General features: G+C 47.0%; 2 protein-coding genes across 2 annotated transcripts in view; one reads left to right on the top strand and one right to left on the bottom strand.

The window, feature by feature from the left end:
- Positions 1-12,506, bottom strand: part of LOC144601562 (cadherin-related family member 3-like) — a 51,107-nt gene extending 38,601 nt beyond the window's left edge. Inside the window, 6 exon segments of the mRNA XM_078413760.1 lie at positions 1,292-1,383; positions 7,127-7,292; positions 10,308-10,587; positions 10,589-10,638; positions 11,686-11,762; positions 12,488-12,506. Coding sequence (XP_078269886.1) covers positions 1,292-1,383; positions 7,127-7,292; positions 10,308-10,587; positions 10,589-10,638; positions 11,686-11,762; positions 12,488-12,506 — 684 coding nt within the window.
- A 1,247-nt stretch (positions 12,507-13,753) lies between these two features.
- On the top strand, positions 13,754-21,905 carry LOC144601659 (putative uncharacterized protein C3orf49). The gene is made up of 5 exons (XM_078413892.1): positions 13,754-13,909; positions 15,877-16,337; positions 19,383-19,513; positions 19,621-19,734; positions 21,691-21,905. Exons 1-5 carry the CDS (start codon positions 13,788-13,790, stop codon positions 21,880-21,882), a joined length of 1,020 nt encoding a protein of 339 aa, XP_078270018.1. The 5' UTR covers positions 13,754-13,787; the 3' UTR covers positions 21,883-21,905.
- The last annotated feature ends 388 nt before the right edge of the window (positions 21,906-22,293 follow it).

Here is a 22,293-nt window from a genome sequence, read left to right as displayed (position 1 = left end):
GAGGAGAGGAGAGGAGAGGAGAGGAGAGGAGAGGAGAGGGGAGGGGAGGGGAGGGGAAGAGAGGAGAGGGGAGGAGAGGGGAGGAGAGGAGAGGAGAGGAGAGGGGAAGGACGTCGGTTTGCAGGGAACTGCTCCAGTACACGAGCTCACGGGCCGACCGGACATTGGACTTTAAATAACGGCGCAAAAAATGGCGGCGCCCACGTGTGTGGCAAAAGCAACAAAAATCTTACAGTGCAGTTGCATAGGTAACAAACAAAGCTCCATAGATCTGATCAGTCTGAAGTAGGGTCCGGACCCGAAACATCGCCTCTCCATGTTCTCCAGAGATGTCGTCTGATCCGTTGAGTTACTCCAGCACTTTGCATCTTTGTTTTGGGGGCGATTTGCACCAAGGCAGTCGGCTGGCGGGAAAGTTCTCCACCATGGCCCGAAGGACGTGGGGTTGCGTGAGTGGATGCGTGTTTACAGCATGTTAATAACATGGCTCTAAATTAACAAGCCCACTCCAGCACGTCCCAGGAGTTTAGAGACAATGTGGAAGCAAGCGGCACACCAGTGTGGTAAGAACTCTTCCACTGCAGTTACTATAAAAGCAAATTGTCCATTCACAGCAAAGGAACTGGGTACAATGGATGTAATGTAGAAGCAAGGGGCTGCAGGTGCTGGTTTACACAAAAGGAGACCAAGATATGATGAGCATTTGACAGCACTGGGCCTGTACTCGCTAGAGTTTAGGAGGATGAGGGGGGACCTCATTGAAACTTACCGAATAGTGAAAGGCCTGGATAGAGTGGATGTGGAGAGGATGTTTCCACCAGTGGGAGAGTCCAGGGCCAGAGTCCACAGTCTCAAAATACAAGTGCGTTCCTTTAGGAAGGAGATGAGGAGGAATTTCCTCAGTCAGAGGGTGGTTAATCTGTGGAATTCATTGCCTGTGGAGGCCGTCAATGGATATTTTTGAGGTGGAGATTGATAGATTCTTGATGAATGAAGGTGTCAGGGGTTATGGGGAGAAGGCAGGAGAATGGGGTTGAGAGGGAAAGATAGATCAGCCATGATTGAATGGTGGAGTAGACTTGATGGGCCAAGTGGAATAATTCTGCTCCAACAACTTATGAAGTGCTGGGGTAACTCAGCGGGTCAGGCAGCATCTCTGGAGAAAATGGAGAGGTGACATCTCAGGTCGGGACCCTTCGTCAGTTGTGATCGGTATAATGTTGTTTCCTCACTGACTGCAACTATTTTTGAGCAATAAGAACCCTTCTAAATGAATAAATCGCAGACGTACCTGCAAAGCATCATTTTGGTCTGGATCGTTTGCCATAACTTTGTATATTACAGTGTTGACAGGTGTATCTTCCGAAACATAAATGTCAGCAACTGCAAAATTGATTAGGTTTCAAAATTCAGAATCGCAGTGTTTAATAACAAAATTCAAAAACTTAATTATCGGATCTAGAAGGCAAATAATTAAAGTTTCAGTTTCGGTTTAGTTTATTGTCACGTGTACCGAGCGAGGTACAGTGAATAGCTTTAGTTGCGTGCTAACCAGTCAGTGGAAAGACAATACATGATTACAATTGAGCCATTTACAGTCTACAGATACATGATAAGGGAATAACGTTTAGTACAAGGTTGTAGATTAGTGGTAAAGCCAGCAAAGTCCGATCAAGGATCGTCTGAGGGTCACCAATGAGGTAGATAGTAGTTCAGGACCGATCTCTGGTTGTGGTAGAAAGGTCAGACTGCACCTCCTCCAACCTTATCTATTGCATCCGCTGCTCCAGATGTCAACTTAATTACATCGGCGAAACCAAACGCAGGCTCGGCGATCGCTTCGCTCAACACCTGCGCTCGGTCCGCGTTAACCAATCTGATCTCCCAGTGGCTGAGCACTTCAACTCCCCCTCCCACTCCCAGTCTGACTTTTCTGTCATGGGCCTCCTCCAGTGCCATAGTGAGGCCCACCGCAAATTGGAGGAACAGCAGCTCGTATTTCGCTTGGGCAGCTTGCAGCCCAGTGGTATGAACATTGACTTCTCCAACTTTAGATAGTTCCTCTGTCCCTCTCTTCCCCTCCCCCTTCCCAGTTCTCCCTCTATCTTCCTGTCTCCACCTATATCCTTCCTTTGTCCCGCCCCCCCTGACATCAGTCTGAAGAAGGGTCTCGACCCGAAACGTCACCCGTTCCTTCTCTCCTGAGATGCTGCCTGACCTGCTGAGTTACTCCAGCATTTTGTGAATAAATACCTTCTGGTTGCCTGATAACAGCCAGGAAGAAACTGTTCCTGAATCTGGAGGTGTGAAGTTTTCACCCTTCTATTTATTTTGCCCGATGGGAGAGGGGAGAGGAGGGAGTGGCCGGGGTGCAGGAGTCTGAAGGGCAAGTTTGTTCACACAAAGGCTGTAAGGCAGACATGTCCAAAGTCCGGCCCGGGGGCCAATCGCGGCCCGAGGTCAGATTTTATACAGCCCGCAGCTTCCGTCTTTAAATGTATTATTTATGGCCCGGCAGCACTGTCTAATAGAATGAAGGTAGGGCGAGGGGGAGAGGGGAGAGGGGAGAGGGGAGAGGGGAGAGGGGAGGGGGAGAGGGGAGGGGAGAGGGCGACTACACCTCCCGACGGTCAGCGCTGCCCGACCTCCCCGCCCCCCCCCGAGCGGGAGAGGCGACGGCGATGGCGACTACACTTCCCGGCGGCGGGGTTGACGGCGTGCGGGGGGGGGGGCGGGGGGGGTGGGAGCGCATTAGTTAAAGGTCCGGGGGGGGGGAGCACATTAGTTAACAGACAACATCTAATTTCCCATGATAAGTTACCTAATGCATTTGCATTGGCCCTTGGGTATTTTCACATTATCAAATCTGGCCCTCTTTGAAAAAGGTTTGGACACCACTGCTGTAAGGGATTTGGGAAAAGCTGCCAGAGGAGATGGTAGAGCCAGTTTGCAAACACAATGTTTAAAAAAACATTGTTCAGCTCTAAAATTCGAAAACCTAGTTCTTTACAATGAAATGTTTACGATTTTTGTGAATTTAGCCCTAAGGAACAATAATAATAATAATAATAATAATATATATTCCTTTATTTGTCCCACACCGGGGAAATTTGCAGTGTTACAGCAGCAAAGTGGATAGCAAGAGACATTCATTTTATATAAATAAAAATAAAGATAAGGATAATTGTCATCATTTACTGTGTTTTTTTTTTTACTGTTACTGTTAACTGGTCTGTTGACTGGTCTGCTGGGAGCAGTGCTGGTTGTGCAGTCTCACAGCAGCGGGAAGGAAGGACTTCCGATATCTCTCCTTCACGCACTTGGGGTGAAGGAGTCTGTCACTGAAGGAGCTACTCAGTGCAGTAACAGTGTCCTGCATGGGGTGGGAGTCGTTCTAATTCGGTTAAAAAACTCCAATCAGACCTGGAAAATGGAGCGACTTTTACACATATTTACACTTACTCTTTTACACAAAGGGTGGTGGGTGTACGGAACGATCTGCCGCAGGAGGTAGTTGAGGCAGGCACTATTATATAATAGATAATGACCTGCATCCTTTCAATTACTAATTTTAAATGTGTTTTATGTCCATTGAATAAGGTTAATAACTGGATTTATTTTTTTCCATCATATTGTGATTTACTTATAAATAATTATTCCTGATTTTGTAACATAAAATGTACCTGTCCAAATCCCCAAATATACTTCAGAAATAATTATTTATATGATGAATAAAAAAACAAGTTCAGCCATTCAGTTTAAAAGTATTTAAGTATATTTATTAAGAACAAGTATATTTGGGCATTTGGACAGGTAGGTGGACAGGACGGGTTTGGAGAGATATGGGACAAACGCGGGCAGGTGGGACTAGTGTAACTGGGACATGTTGGTCGGTGTGGGCAAGTTGGGCCGAGGGGCCCGTTTCCACACTGCATGCCCCTAGGACCCTATTTGGTCTCCAAATTTGAGGAAGGATATTCTTGCTATTGAGGGCGTGCAGCGTAGGTTTGCCAGGTTAATTTCCGGAATGGCGGGACAGTCATATGTTGAAAGACTGGAGCGACTAGGCTTGTATACACTGGAATTTAATTAGAAGGATGAGAGGAGATATTATCGAAACGTATAAGATTATTAAGGGGTTGGACACGTTAGAGGCAGGAAACATGTTCCCAATGTTGGGGGAGTCCAGAACAAGGGGCCACAGTTTAAGAATAAGGGGTAGGCCATTTAGAACTGAGATGAGGAAAAACTTTTTCAGTCAGAGTTGTGAATCTGTGGAATTCTCTGCCTCAGAAGGCAGTGGAGGCCAATTCTCTGAATGCATTCAAGAGAGAGCTGGATAGAGCTCTTAAGGATAGCTGAGTCAGGGGGTACGGGGAGAAGGCAGGAACGGGGTACTGATTGAGAATGATCAGCCATGATCACATTGAATGGCGGTGCTGGCTTGAAGGGCCGAATGGCCTCCTCCTGCACCTATTGTCTATTGACTCAATGACTCTATGACTATTAATAGGCAAATGTTCCATCTGCTTGAAGCTGACTCTTGTTCCAGGTAGGGTGTCAGCCCGTGCATGTAACACTGTTTCACCCCTCTCGTAAGATCATGGACAACAGAAGCTGATGTGTGCGCGGGAGGCATTGATTTGGATGAGATGACCTGGCCTGTGATCGTCCGTGCACGATCTGCCCCATCTATCACGATGATAACCCTTCCATTATTTCCATCCCCAGGAGATATTTTTGATTTCAACTAGAGTTATGTAACATTCATTTAGCTGGTTCACGAGGAAGCGGCGTTGGTATTTTCAAGTCAGTCTCACTCTCTGGCGAAGCTAATGGACAAATGAATGCTCCCAGTCGCAATCTGAAGCATTCTGCAGAGTGTTGCTAGGAGACGTACAGATATCTCCTGCAGTAATCTCTCCCTCCTGTGCTAAACATGGCGTGCACTTAATAACTTGCTAATAGAGTCATAGAGTGATACAGTGTGGAAACAGGCCCCTCGGCCCAACTCGCCTACACAGGCCAACAATGTCCCAGCTACCCTAGTCCCACTTGCCTGCGCTTGGTCCATATCCCTCCAAAGGAGGCAGATTATTATCTCAATGGTGTCAGATTAGGTAAAGGGGAGGTGCAACGAGATCTTGATGTCCTTGCACACCAGTCACTGAAGGTAAGCGTGCAGGTACAGCAGGCAGTGAAGAAAGCTAATGGCATGATGGCCTTCATAACGAGACGATTTGAGTATAGGAGTAAAGAGGTCCTTCTGCAGTTGTATAGGGCCCTGGTGAGACCACATCTGGAGTATTGTGTGCAGTTTTGGTTTCCTAATTTGTGGAAGGATGTCCTTGCTATTGAGGCAGTGAAGCGTAGGTTCACGAGGTTAATCCCTGGGATGACGGGACTGTCGTATGAGGAAAGATTGGAAAGACTGGGCTTGTATTCACTGGAGATTAAAAGGATGAGAAGGGATCTTATAGAGACGTATAAAATTATAAAAGGACTGGACAAGCTAGATGCAGGAAAAATGTTCCCAGTGTTGGGGGAGTCCAGAACCAGGGGCCACAATCTAAGAATAAAGGGGAGGCCATTTAAAACTGAAGTGAGAAGAAACTTTTTCACCCAAAGAGTTGTGAATTTGGGGAATTCTCTGCCACAGAAGGCAGTGGAGGTCAATTCACTGAATGAATTTAAAAGAGTTAGACAGAGCTCTAGGGGCTAGTGGAATCAAGGGATATGGAGAGAAGGCAGGCACGGGTTACTGATTGTGGATGATCAGCCATGATCGCAATAAATGGCGGTGCTAGCTCAAAGGGCCAAATTGTCTCCTCCTGCACCTATTTTCTATGTTTCTATGTTTCAAACCTGTCCTACCCATGTCCCTGTCCAACTGTTTATTTAACGATGGGATAGTCCCTGTCTCAACTATCTCCTCTGGCAGCTCGTTCCATACACCCACCACCCTTTGTGTGAAAAAGTTACCCCTCAGATTCCTATTAAATCTTTTCCCCTTCACCTTGAACCTATGCCCTCTGGTCCTCGATCCCCTACTCTGGGCAAAAGACTCTGTGCATCTACCCGATCTATTCCTCTCATGATTTTATGCAGCTCTATAAGATCACCCCTCATCCTGCTGCGCTCCATGGAGTAGAAACCCAGCCTACTCAACCTCTCCCAAGAGCTCACACCCTCTAGTCCTGGCAACATCCTCGTAAATCTTTTTTGAACCCTTTCAAGCTTGATAATATCTTTCTAATAATCTGTTAAAGAAACATTTTTGCATCTTCATGCCTTTCTGATAAAAAAAAATCATGAATGTCTGGTTATTGTTTCTCGCTTTGAAAGGTTAGAATCACAGTTATTTTGTTTAATTAATGGCATAACCAAATGCCACGGTGGCGCGGCGGTAGAGTTGCTGCCTCACAGCGCCAGAGACCCGGGTTTGATCCTGACTGCGGGTGCTGTCTGTACGGAGTTTGCACTTTCTCCCCGTGACCTGCGTGGGTTTTCTCCGGGTGCTCCGGTTTCCTCCCACACTCCAAAGACGTGCAGGTTTGCATGTTAATTCCAGTCAGCGGAAAGACTATACATGATTACAGTCAGGCCATCCACAGTAAGGCAAGGTTAATGGATTGTTACATAGCTTATATTTTATTTATTGGGAGATTTGATACCTGTTGGTGAATATAGGATTAATGGGGTTGAATTAGTTTAGTTTAGTTTATTGTCACGTGTACCGAGGTACAGCGAAAAGCATTTGCTGTGTGCTGTCCAGTCAGTGGAAAGACGGTACATGATTGCAATTGAGCCGTCCACAGTGTACAGATACATGATAAAGGGAATAATGTTGAGTGAAAGATAAAGTCCAGTAAAGCCAGATTAAAGATAGTCCGAGGGCCTCCAATGAGGTAGGTGGGAGGTCAGGACCACTCTCTAGTTGGTGAGAGGACGGTTCAGTTGCCTGATAACAGCTGGGAAGAAACTGTCCCTGAATCTGGAGGTGTGCGTTTTCACACTTCTGAACCTTGTAGTGACCGGGGGTGAGACCGGTCCTTGATTGTGCTACTGGCCTTGGCGAGGCAGCGCGAGGTGTGTAACGAGAGACCTGCTTGAAATAGCGACGTACCTTGAGTAACCAAAGTTCCCAGAAAGACGGGTGGCTCGTTTACATCGAGTATGTTCACAATGATGGTCTGAGAGGCAGAGCTACCCTTCTGGTCTCGCACCAGCAGCTGAAGACTGAAGCGAGTTGTACTTTCAAAGTCTAGTTTTGGATTGCTTGTTGTCACCAGCTGTTACAAAGAGTAAAAGCATTTTGTTTTTTAAATTCTCACCAAGTAGGGGTGAAGAGAAGAGGGTGGAGTTTAACATTCATTAGTTTGTTTTTTTGTGTGGACTAAAGGTTGGAAAAAATGAAATTTTGTTTTCCATTAGCACTTAGCTTAATGTAATGTGGTTTGCACATTAACCCTGCTGAAAGTGGCTTTGTCGAACCTTTCCATCGACTGTAACTCGATTCAACCTAAAAAGATCACCAGCTGCTGTATTAACTATGATCTCAATGGAGTTAGGTTAGGTAAGGGGGAGGTGCAGCGAGACCTGGGTGTCCTTGTACACCAGTCACTGAAAGTTGGCGTGCAGGTACAGCAGGCAGTGAAGAAAGCTAATGGAATGTTGGCCTTCATAGCAAGAGGATTTCAGTATAGGAGTAAAGAAGTTCTTCTGCAGTTGTATAGGGCCCTTGGTAAGACCACATCTGGAGTATTGTGTACAGTTTTGGTCTCCTAATTTGAGGAAGGACATCCTTGCGGCAGTGCAGCGTAGGTTTACGAGATTGATCCCTGGGATGGCGGGACTGACATATGAAGAAAGATTGAAAAGACTAGGCTTGTATTCCCTGGAGTTTAGAAGGATGAGAGGGGATCTTATAGAAACATATAAAATTATAAAAAGACTGGACAAGCTAGATGCAGGAAAAATGTTCCCAATGTTGGGCGAGTCCAGAACCAGGGGCCGCAGTGTTAGAATAAAGGGGAGGCCATTTAAACCTGAGGTGAGAAAAAACTTTTTCACCCAGAGAGTTGTGAATTTGTGGAATTCTCTGCCACAGAGGGCAGTGGAAGCCAAATCACTGGATGAATTTAAGAGAGAGTTAGATAGAGCTCTAGGGGCTAGTGGAATCAAGGGATATGGGGAGAAGGCAGAGATGGGGTATTGATTGGGGACGATCAGCCATGATCACAATGAATGGCGGTGCTGGCTCAAAGGGCCGAATGGCCTCCTCCTGCACCTATTTTCTATGTTTCTATGTAATAAATAGAAGTAAGTTTGCGGCACGGTGGCGCAGCGGTAGAGTTGCTGCCTTACAGCGCTTGCAGCGCCGGAGACCCGGGTTCGATCCCGACTACGGGTGCTGTCTGCACGGAGTTTGTACGTTTTCCCCGTGACGTGCATGGGTTTTCTCCGAGATCTTCAGTTTCCTCTCACACTCCAAAGACGTCCAGGTTTGTTGGTTAATTGGCTTGGTAAATGTAAAAATTGTCCCTAGTGGGTGTTAGTGTGCGGGGATCGCTGGTCGGTGCGGTCCCCGCTGGGCGAGAGGGCCTGTTTCCGCGCTGCATCTCTAAACTAAACTAAACTAAACTAAACCAAATGAAAACTACGTTCAGAAACCTACTTTCTTCAGGTAACATTTGTGAATGCAAGTCACAAAGTGCTGGAGTAACTCAGCGGGTCAGGCAGCATCTCTGGAGAACGTGGATAAGTGACATTTTGCGTCTTCAGACCCAAAGCGTCATCTCTTCTGACTGACCTTCTGAGTTACTCCAGCACTTTGTGTCTTTCTTTCTAAACCAGCATCTGCAGTTCCACCTTTCTAGAATTTGGAAATATTTTGAACAAATATAAATTTATCGCTATGTTACTGAAAGGCAATGCAAGTAGGTTAAGACATTCTAACAAAAAAGACCCAAAGTACTGGAGTAATAACCTTGGAAGCATGGATTTTTTTTTTTAGATTTAGAGATACAGCGCAGAAACAGGCCCTTCGGCCCACCGAGTCCGCGCCGCCCAGCGATCCCCGCACATTAACACTATCCTACACCCACTAGGGACAAAAAAAAAATTAAACATTTGCCCAGCCAATTAACCTACATACCTGTACGTCTATGGAGTGTGGGAGGAAACCGAAGATCTCGGAGAAAACCCACGCAGGTCACGGGGAGAACGTACAAACTCCGTACAGACGGCGCCCGTAGTCAGGATCGAACCTGAGTCTCCGGCGCAGCATTCGCTGAAAGGCAGCAACTCTACCGCTGCGCCACCGTGCCATGTGTGTAGGTGATGTTTTGAGTTGGAACCCTTCTTCAGACATTAGAGTCATAGAGTGGTACAGCATGGAAACAGGCCCTTCAGCCCAATTTGCCCACACCAACCAACATGCCCCATCTACACTAGTCCCATCTACATCTACAGAAACACTACACTAGCAGTACATTCTTGTTACTTAAAGCATGACGTTGTACAGACCTGTGGAAGGGTTCTGGCATTGTTTATGGGCGGCACGGCGGCGCAGCGGTAGAGTTGTACCCGTACAGCACCAGAGACCCGCGGTTCGATCCCGACTGGGGGTACGTGTCCATACGGTGTTTATACGTTCTCCCCGTGACCGCGTGGGTTTTCTCCGGGTGCTCCGGTTTCCTCCCACACTCCAAAGACGTGCAGGTTTGTAGGTTAATTGTCTTGGTATGAATGTAAATTGCCCCTAGTGTGTGTAGGATAGTGTTAGTGTGCGGGGATCGCTGGTCGGCACGGACTCGGTGGGCCGAAGGGCCTGTTTCCGCGATGTATCTCTAAACCAAACTAAAACTAAACTAAACTCCAAAGATGTACACCTTTGTAGGTTCACAAAATGCTGGAGTAACTCAGCAGGTCAGGCAGCATTTCGGGAGTGAAGGAATGGGTGACGTTTCGGGTCGAGACCCTTCTGAAGAAAGGTCTCGACCCGAAACGTCACCCATTCCTTCTCTCCTGAGATGCTGCCTGACCTGCTGAGTTACTCCAGCATTTTGTGAATAAATACCTTCGATTTGTACCAGCATCTGCAGTTATTTTCTTATACACCTTTGTAGGTTAATTGGTTTGGTATGAATGTAAATTGTCAGTAGAGTGTGCTGGATAGTGTTAATGCGCAGCGATCGATGGTCGGTGCAGACTCGGTGGGCCTGTTTCCGCGTTGTGTCTCTAAACTAAACAGAAAATTTTTTGGTGTACAAGCAAGTTTACAGAAAACTTGCTCTAAAACTTACGTCCCACTTATTTGTTGCATTTGGAATGATTTCAAATGGATATTCAGCTGGATCAGCGTTAATGATGATTGGACCACCGACTAAGTTGTCCCCTGGTGACACTGCAGCGGTGATGGTGGTGAGCAGGTGATGCACTGCTGTGTCCTCCCCTATCTCAAGGTTCAGTGGGTTCACACCTGAGATAGTTGGTGCCCCCAGTGTACCTGGATGAATGAAAGAGATGTACAAGTCAAGATTCAAAGCAGCTACAATACACGGACAGGTATATGGACAGGTGGCCCAGCGGTAGAGCGACTACCTCACAGCGCCAGAGACCCGGGTTGGATCCCGACTACAGGTGCTTGTCTGTACAGAGTTTGTACGTTCTCCTCGTGACCCGCGTGGGTTTTCTCCGAGACCTTCGGTTTCCTGCCACACTCCAAAGACGTACAGGTTTGTAGGTTTGCACTGTATCTCCAAACTAAACTAAATATCTTAGTTTAGTTTTCAGTTTAGTTGAGGGATACAGTGCAGAAACAGGCCCTTCGCCCACCGAGTCCGTGCCTACCAGCGATCTCCGCGCACTAACACTATTCTACACACACTAGGGATAACTTAAAATTATACCAAGCCAATTAACCTACAAACCTGTACAGTTTTGGAATGTGGGAGGAAACCGAAGCACCCGGAGAAAACCCATGCAGGTCCCGGGGAGAAGGTAAAAACTCCAAGCAGACAGCGCCCGTAGTCAGGATCGAACCGGGGTCTCTGGCGCTGTGAGGCAGCAACTCTACCGCTGCGCCACCGTGCCGCACAAACTATAACTTAAACTATAAAGTTAAGACGTCCAGTCTGAAGAAGGGTCTTGACCTGAAACATCATCCATTCCTTCTCCCCAGAGATGCTGCCTGACCCGCTGAGTTACTCCAGTTTTTTGTGTCTATCTTCGGTTTAAACCAGCATCTGCAGTTCCTTCCTACACTTAAATATTAACTCTTTCTCGCTGCCGTCAGTAGATTATTCATATGATTCGCGAATAGACTCAAAAGTTGTACATGCCATTGCTGATATAACTCTAATACCAAATTTGCAAACTGAGAACAGGAGGCAACATTTAATAAATGGTAAATGCTGACCTGCTAATGATTTGAATAAAAAGAAGACAAACAATTCTTTCCACATTCTCTTCAAAGTCAGTGAGCAGGACATTTGGTCAGTGTAGTTACTGTCCTGAAGGCTGTTTGATTTGTTTGGAATTTAAATGTCATGTCGTCTCCTGGCATCGAGCACAAACATTAGTTGGTCACTCCCTCTGAACGGTTAAATTACTTAGCTCTCAGAAGCAGGTTCCGTGTATGAGTTGGCTTTCAATCTCAGGCGGATCACAGTTCGAGCTTACCCTCAGAGTGGCGTGTACAGCGTGTTGAGAAATATGATGCTGTCTCAATGCCTTCAGCTGCAGCCCCTGCCTAAAATCTAATGACAACAACAACACATTTGACACAACTTTTTCCAATGTATTTCAAAGACATTTCAAGGTGAAGGGGAACAGATTTAATAGGACCCTGAGGGGTAACTTTTTTCACACAAAGGGTGGTGGATGTATGGAACAAGCTGCCAGAGGAGGTAGTGAGGAAGGGACCACCGCGGTGGGCCAAAGGGCCTGTTTCCACACAGTATGAGAGGAGATCTTATCGCAACGTATAAGATTATTAAGGGGTTGGACACGTTAGAGGCAGGAAACATGTTCCCAATGTTGGGGGAGTCCAGAACCAGGGGCCACAGTTTAAGAATAAGGGGTAGGCCATTTACCACGGAGATGAGGAAAAACTTTTTCAGTCAGAGAGTTGTGAATCTGTGGAATTCTCTGCCTCAGAAGGCAGTGGAGGCCAATTCTCTGAATGCATTCAAGAGAGAGCTAGATAGAGCTCTTAAGGATAGCGGAGTCAGGGGGTATGGGGAGAAGGCAGGAACGGGGTACTGATTGAGAATGATCAGCCGTGATCACATTGAATGGTGGTGCTGGCTCGAAGGGCCGAATGGCCTCCTCCTGCACCTATTGTCTATTGTCTATAGTATCTCTAAATTAACTAAACTAAAGATGGATAAAATGCAGACCATAAATTATATCTAGTATAATCTTTCTGTGAATTATAATCATTAATAGCACATGATATTGCTGTTATTATATTATAACTCACTGTCAGTCTCTACTGCCATCTGCTGCAGAAGAAATGAAACTCGGATAATAACAAATTTCCATAGTTGCCCACACCGACTAAAGATGTCCCATCAACACTCGTCCCACCTGCCCATGTTTGGCCCATATCCCTCTCAACCTGTCCTATCCATGTACCTGTCCAAATGTCTCTTAAACGTTATGATAGTACATGCCTCAACTACCACCTCCAGCAGCTCGTTCCATACACCCACCACATACCTTGAGGAGAATTCGCAGTGGAGCGGCAAAATGTGTGGGGGGAAAAAACTGGAGATGCTGGTTAAAATCGAAGGTAGACACAAAATGCTGGAGTAACTCAGCGGGTCAGGCAGCATCTGCATTTTGCTCCAGCATTTTGCTGGAGTTACTCCAGCGTTTTGTGTCTACCTTCGATTTTAACCAGCATCTGCAGTTTTTTTCCTATACGAGGTTTATAGGGATATGGGCGAAACTGCAAGCAAATGGTCGGCATCTCGGTCGGCATGGACGGGCTGGGCTAAAGGACCTGTTCCCGTGCTGTGATAGGTGCAGGAGGAGGCCATTCGGCCCTTCGAGCCAGCACCGCCATTCAATGTGATCATGGCTGATCATTCTCAATCAGTGCCCCGTTCCTGCCTTCTCCCCATACCCCCTGACTCCGCTATCCTTAAGAGCTCTATCTAGCTCTCTCTTGAATGCATTCAGAGAATTGGCCTCCACTGCCTTCTGTAGGCAGAGAATTCCACAGATTCGCAACTCTCTGACTGAAACAGTTAGCTCACGGTGGCAGCTTGATGCTTATTGAATCTGTAATTGCTCGGAGGGGAAAGTTTAACAAGAGAAACCAAGTTACCCGAATCTACATTCGATGTGTTTGCATATATATATATATTTGCAATGTGAGATTTGACGATTTCTCACGGCAAATTCTCGTGCATTGTTTTTGGCTGCTGAGAAGATACAATGTGTTTATCTTGGTCACTCTGCCTGCCTTATCCATCGCCCCGCCTTGCAGTTAACTGGGGAATTCCACAAAGATGTGTTGGTTTCCTCATCCGCCCCGGTCATCCGCCTAGTCTAACTGCCGCCCGACTGTGACGCACTTCACAAACACAAGGGAACCAATCTGGCCTATTCCATAAATGATAGCCGAGAGGCCCCTTCCTCTGTACAGAGACGATGTGGGAGGTGCTGAGTTACTCCGGCTTTTCTGTGTCTGTCTTTGGTTTGAACTCAGCGTCTGCAGTTCCTTCCTACGCACTGCTTGTTTACAGTCGTACTTCACTGGCCTCGTCACAAGCATGAAGAGGAACTTCAGGGGCTGCTTTCCATCTCAGCGGGTTTGTCATCGAGATCCAGGCTACGATCGATTAGCCCTCGGAGAAACAGAACAACTTCAATACAGAGATAAAGGAATAGTGAGGTAGGTCTCCAGACCTGAAACGTGAAAGGCCTGGATAGAGTGGATGCGGAGAGGATGTTTCCACTAGTGGGAGAGTCTAGGAGTAGAGAACATCGCCTCAGAATAAAAGGATGTTCCTTTAGGGAGGAGCTGAGGAGGAATTTCTTTAGTCAGAGGGCAGTGAATCTGTGGAATTCATTGCCGCAGAAGTATAAGAAAATAACTGCAGATGTTGGTACAAATCGAAGGTATTTATTCACAAAATGCTGGAGTAACTCAGCAGGTCAGGCAGCATCTCGGGAGAGAAGGAATGGGGGACCTTTCGGGTCGAGACCCTTCTTCAGACTGAAGGCTGTGGAGGCCAAGTCAGTGGATATTTTTAAGGCAGAGACAGATAGTTTCTTGATTAGTGCGGGTGTCAGGGGTTTGGGGGGGGAAGGCAGGATAATGGGGCCGAGAGGGGAAGATAGATCAGCCATGATTGAATGGTGGAGTAGACTTGATGGGCCGAATGGCCTAATTCTGCCCCTATCACTTATTAATTTATGAACGTCACTTATTCCTTTTCTCCAGAGATGCTGCCTGACCCGTTGAGTTACTCCAGCTTTTTGTGTCTGCATTATGGATCATGTGCAGGCAGATGAGATTAGTTTATTCAGGCATCATGTTCAACACAGACATTGTGGGCCGAAGGGCCTGTGCCATCCTGTTCTCTGTTGTATGTGCTAATAATTGTGTGTGTGTGTGTGTGTGTGTGTGTATGTTATGTGCGTTAAAAATGTATCTCTCTAATTAATTTTGCGATTAATAGAAATAGTTGACTGAAAATAATGCAAGTTTTTTATTAGTTCTGTATAATTATCGTCACATGTACCGAGCGAGGTACATTGTTTATAATCCTATACAAGCAGCTTTTGTGTTGCATGTTATCCAGTCAGTGAAAAAGGCTTCTGGCTTTTCGTTTAGTTTCGTTTAGTTTATTATTAGTGTGGAATATAAAACAATTTATTAATATTTAGTTGAATTTATTTTATTTCGTTTAGTTCAGTGATACAGGGCAGAAACAGGCCCTTCGGCCCACCGAGTCCGTGCCGACCGGTGATCCCCGCACATTAACACGATCCTACACACACTAGGGACAATTTACAATTTTACTGAAGCCAATTTACCTACAAACCTGCACGTCTTTGAAGTGTGTGAGCAAACTGGAGATCCCTGGGAAAACCCACGCAGGTCACATGGAGAACGTACAAACTCCGTACAGGCAGCACCCGTAGTCGGGATCGAACCCGGGTCTCGGGCGCTGTGAGGCAACAACTCTACCGCTGAGCCACCGTGCCGCCCTGTACGTGTACCGAAGGACAGTGGAAAGCTTATCTTGGATGCGTGCTATCCAGTCAGCAGGAAGGACTGCACATGATTACTGCCCAGCCGACACAGTGAGGCAAGGTTTAGTGCGAGATAAAGTCCAGTGAAGTCCGATCAAAGATGGCCGCAGGTTTGGGAGAGTAAACATAGAAACATAGAAACATAGAAAATAGGTGCAGGAGTAGGCCATTCGGCCCTTCGAGCCTGCACCGCCATTCAATATGATCATGGCTGATCATCCAACTCAGTATCCCGTACCTGCCTTCTCTCCATACCCCCTGATCCCTTTAGCCACAAGGGCCACATCTAACTCCCTCTTAAATATAGCCAATGAACTGGCCTCAACTACCTTCTGTGGCAGAGAATTCCACAGATTCACCACTCTCTGTGTGGAAAAAAAACTTTCTCATCTCGGTCCTAAAAGACTCCCCCCTTATCCTTAAACTGTGACCCCTTGTTCTGGACTTCCCCAACATCGGGAACAATCTTCCTGCATCTAGCCTGTCCAACCCCTTAAGAATTTTGTAAGTTTCTATAAGATCCCCCCTCAATCTTCTAAATTCCAGCGATGTTCCAGAGTAACATGACCTTGAATCGTTTCTGTTTACTGCCTGGTGTAGGTGGCTGAAAGATGCTTCCGCCAACCTCGTCAAGCCTCCAGTTTGCACGCCCGAGGAGGAATTTTCCACAGAGAGTGGCTCGGAATACAGCGAAGGCAAGAAGAAAGGTTTCATCAGTAAAGTGCGAAAAACAATGGGAAGATTTGCGGCCCGTCTCTGCCAACAGAAACAGATCAAGAGTCTGAACAAGAAGGTGGAAAGGAGCTGTGGGGGTGGTGCTTTGAGGAACAGAAAGGTCTCACGATTTGCGGTGAAATGCGATGGTTTTCTGAGGACGAGCAAGACCAGTGATTCACCGTCGGAGATCCTGGGGGGAAAAGCACCAAACAGCCTCCAGAATAAACACTCGTACTCGTTCAGAACTGGGGACAACAGCCCGCCCACCACCCAGGGCAAACAGTTGGCAAATATCGATGAAAACAAGATATTCGCAACGTTCAAGGCTAAACTACAAAAATCAGGTTTGTATTCGGGCAACTATAATAGGAACTGAATTGATTGCATAGTCAGATGACATGAATATGTCATTTCAAGCCTGCTCAGTTTCCCACTTGCTGGATATTCTGCAAAGAGGTTTAAATTCCGTGTTTTAGGTCAGTTTTGTTTGAGTTTAGTTTAGAGATGCAGCGCGGAAACAGGCCCATCAGCCCACAGAGTCCGCACCGACCAGCGATCCCCGCACACTAACACTGTCCTACACTAGGGACAATTTATACATTTATACCAAGCCAATTAACCTACAAAACCTGCACGTCTTTGGAGTGTGGGAGGAAATCAAAGGTCTCAGGGAAAACCCACGCAGGTCACGGGGAGAACGTACAAACTCAGACGGCGCCCGTAGTCGGGATCGAACCCGGGTCTCCGGCGCGGCAAGCGCTGTCAGGCAGCAACTCTACCGCTGCGCCACAGTACAGCACAGGAACAGGCTCTTTGGCCCAAAATGTTTGTGCCAAACATGACGCCAGATAAACTAATCTCATCTGCCTGCACGTGATCCATATCTCACCATTCTTTCCATGTGCCGGTCTAAAAGCCTCTTAAACACCACCATGGTATCTGCCTCCACCTCCACCCCTGGCATCTCATTCCTGGCATTCACCACCCTCTGTTTAAAAACAAAACTTGCTTGCACATCTCCTTTAAACTTTGCCCCTCTCACCTTAAAGCTGTGCTCACACATCTTTGACATTTCCACCCTGGGGAAAATGTTCTGACTGCTCTATCTATGCCTCTCATGACTTTACACACTTCTATCAGGTCAACCTTTGGGGCTCCAGAGGAAACTATCCAAGCCTGTCCAAACTCTCCTTGGTGCTAATATGCCCTAATCCAGGCAGCATTCTGGAAAACGGGCGGTCACGGTGGCGCAGCGGTAGAGTTGCTGCCTTACAGCGAATGCAGCACCGGAGACTCAGGTTCGATCCTGACTACGGGCGCCGTCTGTACGGAGTTTGTACGTTCTCCCCGTGACCTGCGTGGGTTTTCTCCGAGATCTTCGGTTTCCTCCCACACTCCAAAGACGTACAGGTATGTAGGTTAATTGGCTTGGCAAATGTAAAAAATGTCCCTAGTGGGTGTAGGATAGTGTTAGTGTGCGGGGATCGTTGGGAGGCGCTGACCCGGTGGGCCGAAGGGCCTGTTTCCGCGCTGTATCTCTAAATGTAAAAAATCGAAATCTAAAAACCTCTTCTGCATCCTCTCCAAAGCCATCACAACCTCCCCTTAGTGAGGCGACCAGAAATACACACAATGTTATGCCTTCTGGTCCCTTATGGGATCACTACTGTGCAAAGTATAGAAGTTAATTTTTTTTTAAAGATTTAGGTAAAACTGTTTAAATTTCTATTTACAAGTAAAAGGTATTCTGAAATTCTACTAGCAGGGCGGCACAGTGGGGTAATAGAGCTGCTGCCTCACAGCACCAGAGACAGGGTTCGATCCTGACTGCGGGTGCTGTCTGTACGGAGTTTGCACATTCTCCTCGTGACCGCGTGGGTTTTCTCCGGGCACTCCGGTTTCCTTCCACATCCCAAAGACGTGCGGGATTGTAGGTTAATTGGCTTCTTTGAAACTGCACCTATTTGTGTGTGTGTGTAGGATGGAACAAATGTATGGTGTGTGCGGACTCGATGGGCCAAAAGAGCCATCCTTCCACACTCTATCTCTAAACTAAACTAAAGAAGACTAGACTGATGGCAGATCATTGTCAGGTTCATCTATGGTTTCCATTGAAGCATCAAGTCTAGCTCACATGTGGAAGAAAGAGCTGCAGATGCTGGAATCCAGAGCAAAAATGGCAATCGTTTCCTCTTGAAACCGAACAAGTAAAACAAATTCTCAGGGAATCTGAAGAAGGGTCTCGACCTTCGGCCCACCGAGTCCGCACCGACCAACGATCCTTGCACATTAACACTACCCTGCACACACTAGGGACAATTTTTACATTTACACCAAGCCAATTACCCAACAAACCTGTACGTCTTTGGAGTGCGGGAGGAAACCAAAGATCTCAGAGGAAACCCACGCAGGTCAAGGGGAGAACGTACAAACAAGTAAAACAAATTCTCAGGGAGTCTGAAGAAGGGTCTCGACCTGAGACATCACCCATTCCTTCTCTCCAGGGACGCTGCCTGTCCCGCTGAGTTGCTCCAGCATTTTGTGTCTGCCTTCAGTTTCAACCAGCATCTTCCTGCCCAAATTCTCTGGGGTGTTTGTGATCGGCGGTTCTGATCCAAAGCCACCAGGTGGCAGGCATGGACACCAGGAAATCTGCACAGTGAAGGAAGGAAGGAACTGCAGATGCTGGTTTACACTGAAGGTAGACACAAAATGCTGGAGTAACTCAGCGGGTCAGGCAGCATCTCTGGAGAGAAGGAATGGGTGACGTTTCGGGTCAAGACCCTTCTTCAGACTCAAGAAGTGTCTCGTCCTGAAACGTCATCCATTCCTTTTGTCCAGAGATGTTGCCTCCTATAGTTTTTAGTTTTAGAGATCCAGTGTGGAAACAGGCCCTTCGGCCCACCGAGTCCGCACCGACCAACGATCCCTGCACATTAACACTACCCTGCACACACTAGGGACAATTTTTACATTTACACCAAGCCAATTGCCCAACAAACCTGCACGTCTTTGGAGTGCGGGAGGAAACCAAAGATCTCAGAGGAAACCCGCGCAGGTCAAGGGCAGTTTCACAGAAGCCGATTAACCTACAAACCCGCACATCTTTGGAATGTGGAAGGAAACCCGCGCAGGTCAACGTACAAACCCCGTACAGACAGCACCCCTAGTCAGGATCGAACCCGGATCTCTGGCGCTGTAAGGCGGCAACTCTACCGCTGCGCAACCTATTCCACACACCCACCACCCATCTGTGTGAAATTTGCGCGAAGTTTACGCAATATTTTAACTCAAATTTCCGGGACAGCTTAAAAGAAATACGTACATTGGTCAATGGACCGTAGGTGATTTACAAGAAATGTGTGAATCTGAGGCAACTTTCTTTGCAGCAAGAATCCAAGTTGATGTGGATGTCGTGGAGGCTGAAACGACGAGTATCATTGGCAATGGCACGGTGGTCAGGTCTCGTCGCATGTCCCGCCGAGTCTCTGTGACCAGCCTCTCTGCTGATCAGCAAAAGGTTTGAACTGTTTGCAAATTTACAAGGAACACAGACTAGCCTTAAAAAAATATCCTTTAAAAAAAATACCCCATCTGAACAATAAATGAACGCTCGTTTCCTTGCAGGTCGTCAATGCAAGCAAAAGACAGTACCTAAAAATATTCAAGAAGAAGAAGAAAAATGACGCGGCTCAAAAGAGACAACATTCTTTTCCGACAGTAGAAAAGCTTCAAGCGCAAGTAAGCAAGTGCATTAATTAGTCATTTTCACGGAGACCTGAAGCCGATGGTCTAGGAAGGGAAGACATTGTTGCCATAGAGGGAGTACAGAGAAGGTTCACCAGATCGATTCCTGGGATGGCAGGACTTTCATATGAAGAAAGACTGGATAGACTTGGCTTGTACTCGCTGGAATTTAGAAGATTGAGGGGGGATCTTATAGAAACTTACAAAATTCTTAAGGGGTTGGACAGGCTAGATGCAGGAAGATTGTTCCCCATGTTGGGGAAGTCCAGAACAAGGGGTCACAGTTTAAGGATAAGGGGGGAGTCTTTTAGGACCGAGATGAGAAAGTGTTTTTTTCACACAGAGAGTGGTGAATCTGTGGAATTCTCTGCCACAGAAGGTAGTTGAGGCCAGTTCATTGGCTATATTTAAGAGGGAGTTAGATGTGGCCCTTGTGGCTAAAGGGATCAGGGGGTATGGAGAGAAGGCAGGTACGGGATACTGAGTTGGATGATCAGCCATGATCATATTGAATGGTGGTGCAGGTTCGAAGGGCCGAATGGCCTACTCCTGCACCTATTTTCTATGTTTCTATGTCTAAGGCTTCTGCTGTCATTGGTTTTGCTTGCCACCTGTGTCAAGGCTGCAACCTGTCACTGATGTTGATTCCAGACCATTCGTCTAGGATATCTGACTTTAGACTTCAGAGATACAAGCATGGAAACGGGCCCTGTGGCCCACCGAGTCCGCGCCGACCAGCGATCACCCTGCACACCAGCAGTATTCCCAACGCACTAGGGACCATTTACAATTCTTACCAAAGCCAATTAACCTTCAAACCTGTACGTCTTTGGAGTGTGGGGGGAAACCGGAGCACCCGGTGAAAACCCACGCATGTCAAGGGGAGAACGTACAAACTCCGTGCAGACAGCACCCGTAGTCGGGATTGAACCCGGATCTCTGGTGCGGTACCACTACGATGCAAACTGATATTGGACCAGAGTTCTCAGGTCATTTAGAACTGGAATTTAGAAGGATGAGAGGAGATCTTATCGAAACGTATAAGATTATTAAGGGGTTGGACACGTTATAGGCAGGAAACATGTTCCCAATGTTGGGGGAGTCCAGAACCAGGGGCCACAGTTTAAGAATAAGGGGTAGGCCATTTAGAACTGAGATGAGGAAAAACCTTTTCAGTCAGAGAGTTGTGAATCTGTGGAATTCTCTGCCTCAGAAGGCAGTGGAGGCCAATTCTCTGAATGCATTCAAGAGAGAGCTAGATAGAGCTCTTAAGGATAGCGGAGTCAGGGGGTATGGGGAGAAGGCAGGAACGGGGTACTGATTGAAAATGATCAGCCATGATCACATTGAATGGCGGTGCTGGCTCGAAGGGCCGAATGGCCTCCTCCTGCACCTATTGTCTATTGTCATTTCATGCATTCACATATCTTAAGTTCAAAGAAACATAGAAAATAGGTGCAGGACAAGGCGATTTGGCCCTTCTAGCCAGCAGCGCCATTCAATATGATCATGGCTGACCATTCAAAATCAGTACCCCATCCCTGCTTTCTCCCCATATCCCTTGATTCTGTTCGCCTAAGAGATATATCTAACTCTCTCTTGAATACATCCAGTGAATTGGCCTCCACTGCCCTCTGTGACAGAGAATTCCACAGATTCACAACTCTGGCTGAAATCCCCAATCTCAGTCCGAAATGGCCTACCCCTTATTCTTAAAGTGTGACCCCTGGTTCTGGACTCCCCCAACGTCAGGAACATTTTGTCTGCATCTAGCTTGTCCCTTATCCCTTAAGTATTTTATATGTTTCTATAAGATCTCCTGTCATCCTTCTCAATTCCAGTGAATATACGCCCAGTCGACCTACCCAGTCGATCCATTCTATCAGAGATAGCGTAGGATAATTATTCCTGTTGTCAAGTAATAACCTTAAAACTTTTTTTTCCAATCAGGTAAACGATTTAATAGAAACGGTCTCCGACAAGTCAATGCAATTGCTGGCTCAAAGGCACGCAGAACTCCAGCACTGCGAATATCTAGGAGATGAAATTCTACAGTCGTCCAAACAGTTTCAGCGGGTTTCCAGGAAGAGTGCCCGGAAGTACAAATGGAGGAAGTGTTTGCGCTGTGTATGTTGCTGCTAAATCAGCCTCTTCAGTCTTGTAACATGTCAGTGGAAGTAAATTTCTCTACAAGTCCACCCACCAGGTTAACCGGCATCTGGTGGTTCGGCACCTTCTATAATCCGAACAAAATTAAGAGAGCGCACTTGAAATCTTACACCCCCCCCCCCATCGGATGTCCACCCGAAAATGTGGCACCCGGGCCGGGTGAGGCGGCCGATCTAGACCTCATCGGGACTTCCGCGGCCGATCGGCGGGTGGAACCTGCCCCCTGCTGCCGGGGCTGTGGAACTCCGGCCCCTCGGCGGAACGTTCCGGTACCGTTGGAATCCTCTCGGAGTGCCGTCAAACATTCGACGTCAAATGCGACATATGCCGCCATGTTTACTGGAGAAGTCAAACTTACCTCCATCGTCCTTTCGCATTGGATCC

Source organism: Rhinoraja longicauda, chromosome 17, assembly GCF_053455715.1.
Source record: "Rhinoraja longicauda isolate Sanriku21f chromosome 17, sRhiLon1.1, whole genome shotgun sequence".
NCBI lineage: Eukaryota > Metazoa > Chordata > Chondrichthyes > Rajiformes > Arhynchobatidae > Rhinoraja > Rhinoraja longicauda.
This window is presented reverse-complemented; position numbering and strand designations above follow the sequence as displayed.

What these genes read in the sequence shown, in the direction of transcription:
- LOC144601659 (XM_078413892.1), top strand. Translation starts at nt 13,788, where the DNA reads ATGAAGAGGAACTTCAGGGGCTGCTTTCCATCTCAGCGGGTTTGTCAT. An exon ending in GGCTAAACTACAAAAATCAG is followed by an intron (nt 16,338 to 19,382) that starts GTTTGTATTCGG and finishes CTTTCTTTGCAG; the next exon opens with CAAGAATCCAAGTTGATGTG. An exon ending in TCTCTGCTGATCAGCAAAAG is followed by an intron (nt 19,514 to 19,620) that starts GTTTGAACTGTT and finishes GTTTCCTTGCAG; the next exon opens with GTCGTCAATGCAAGCAAAAG.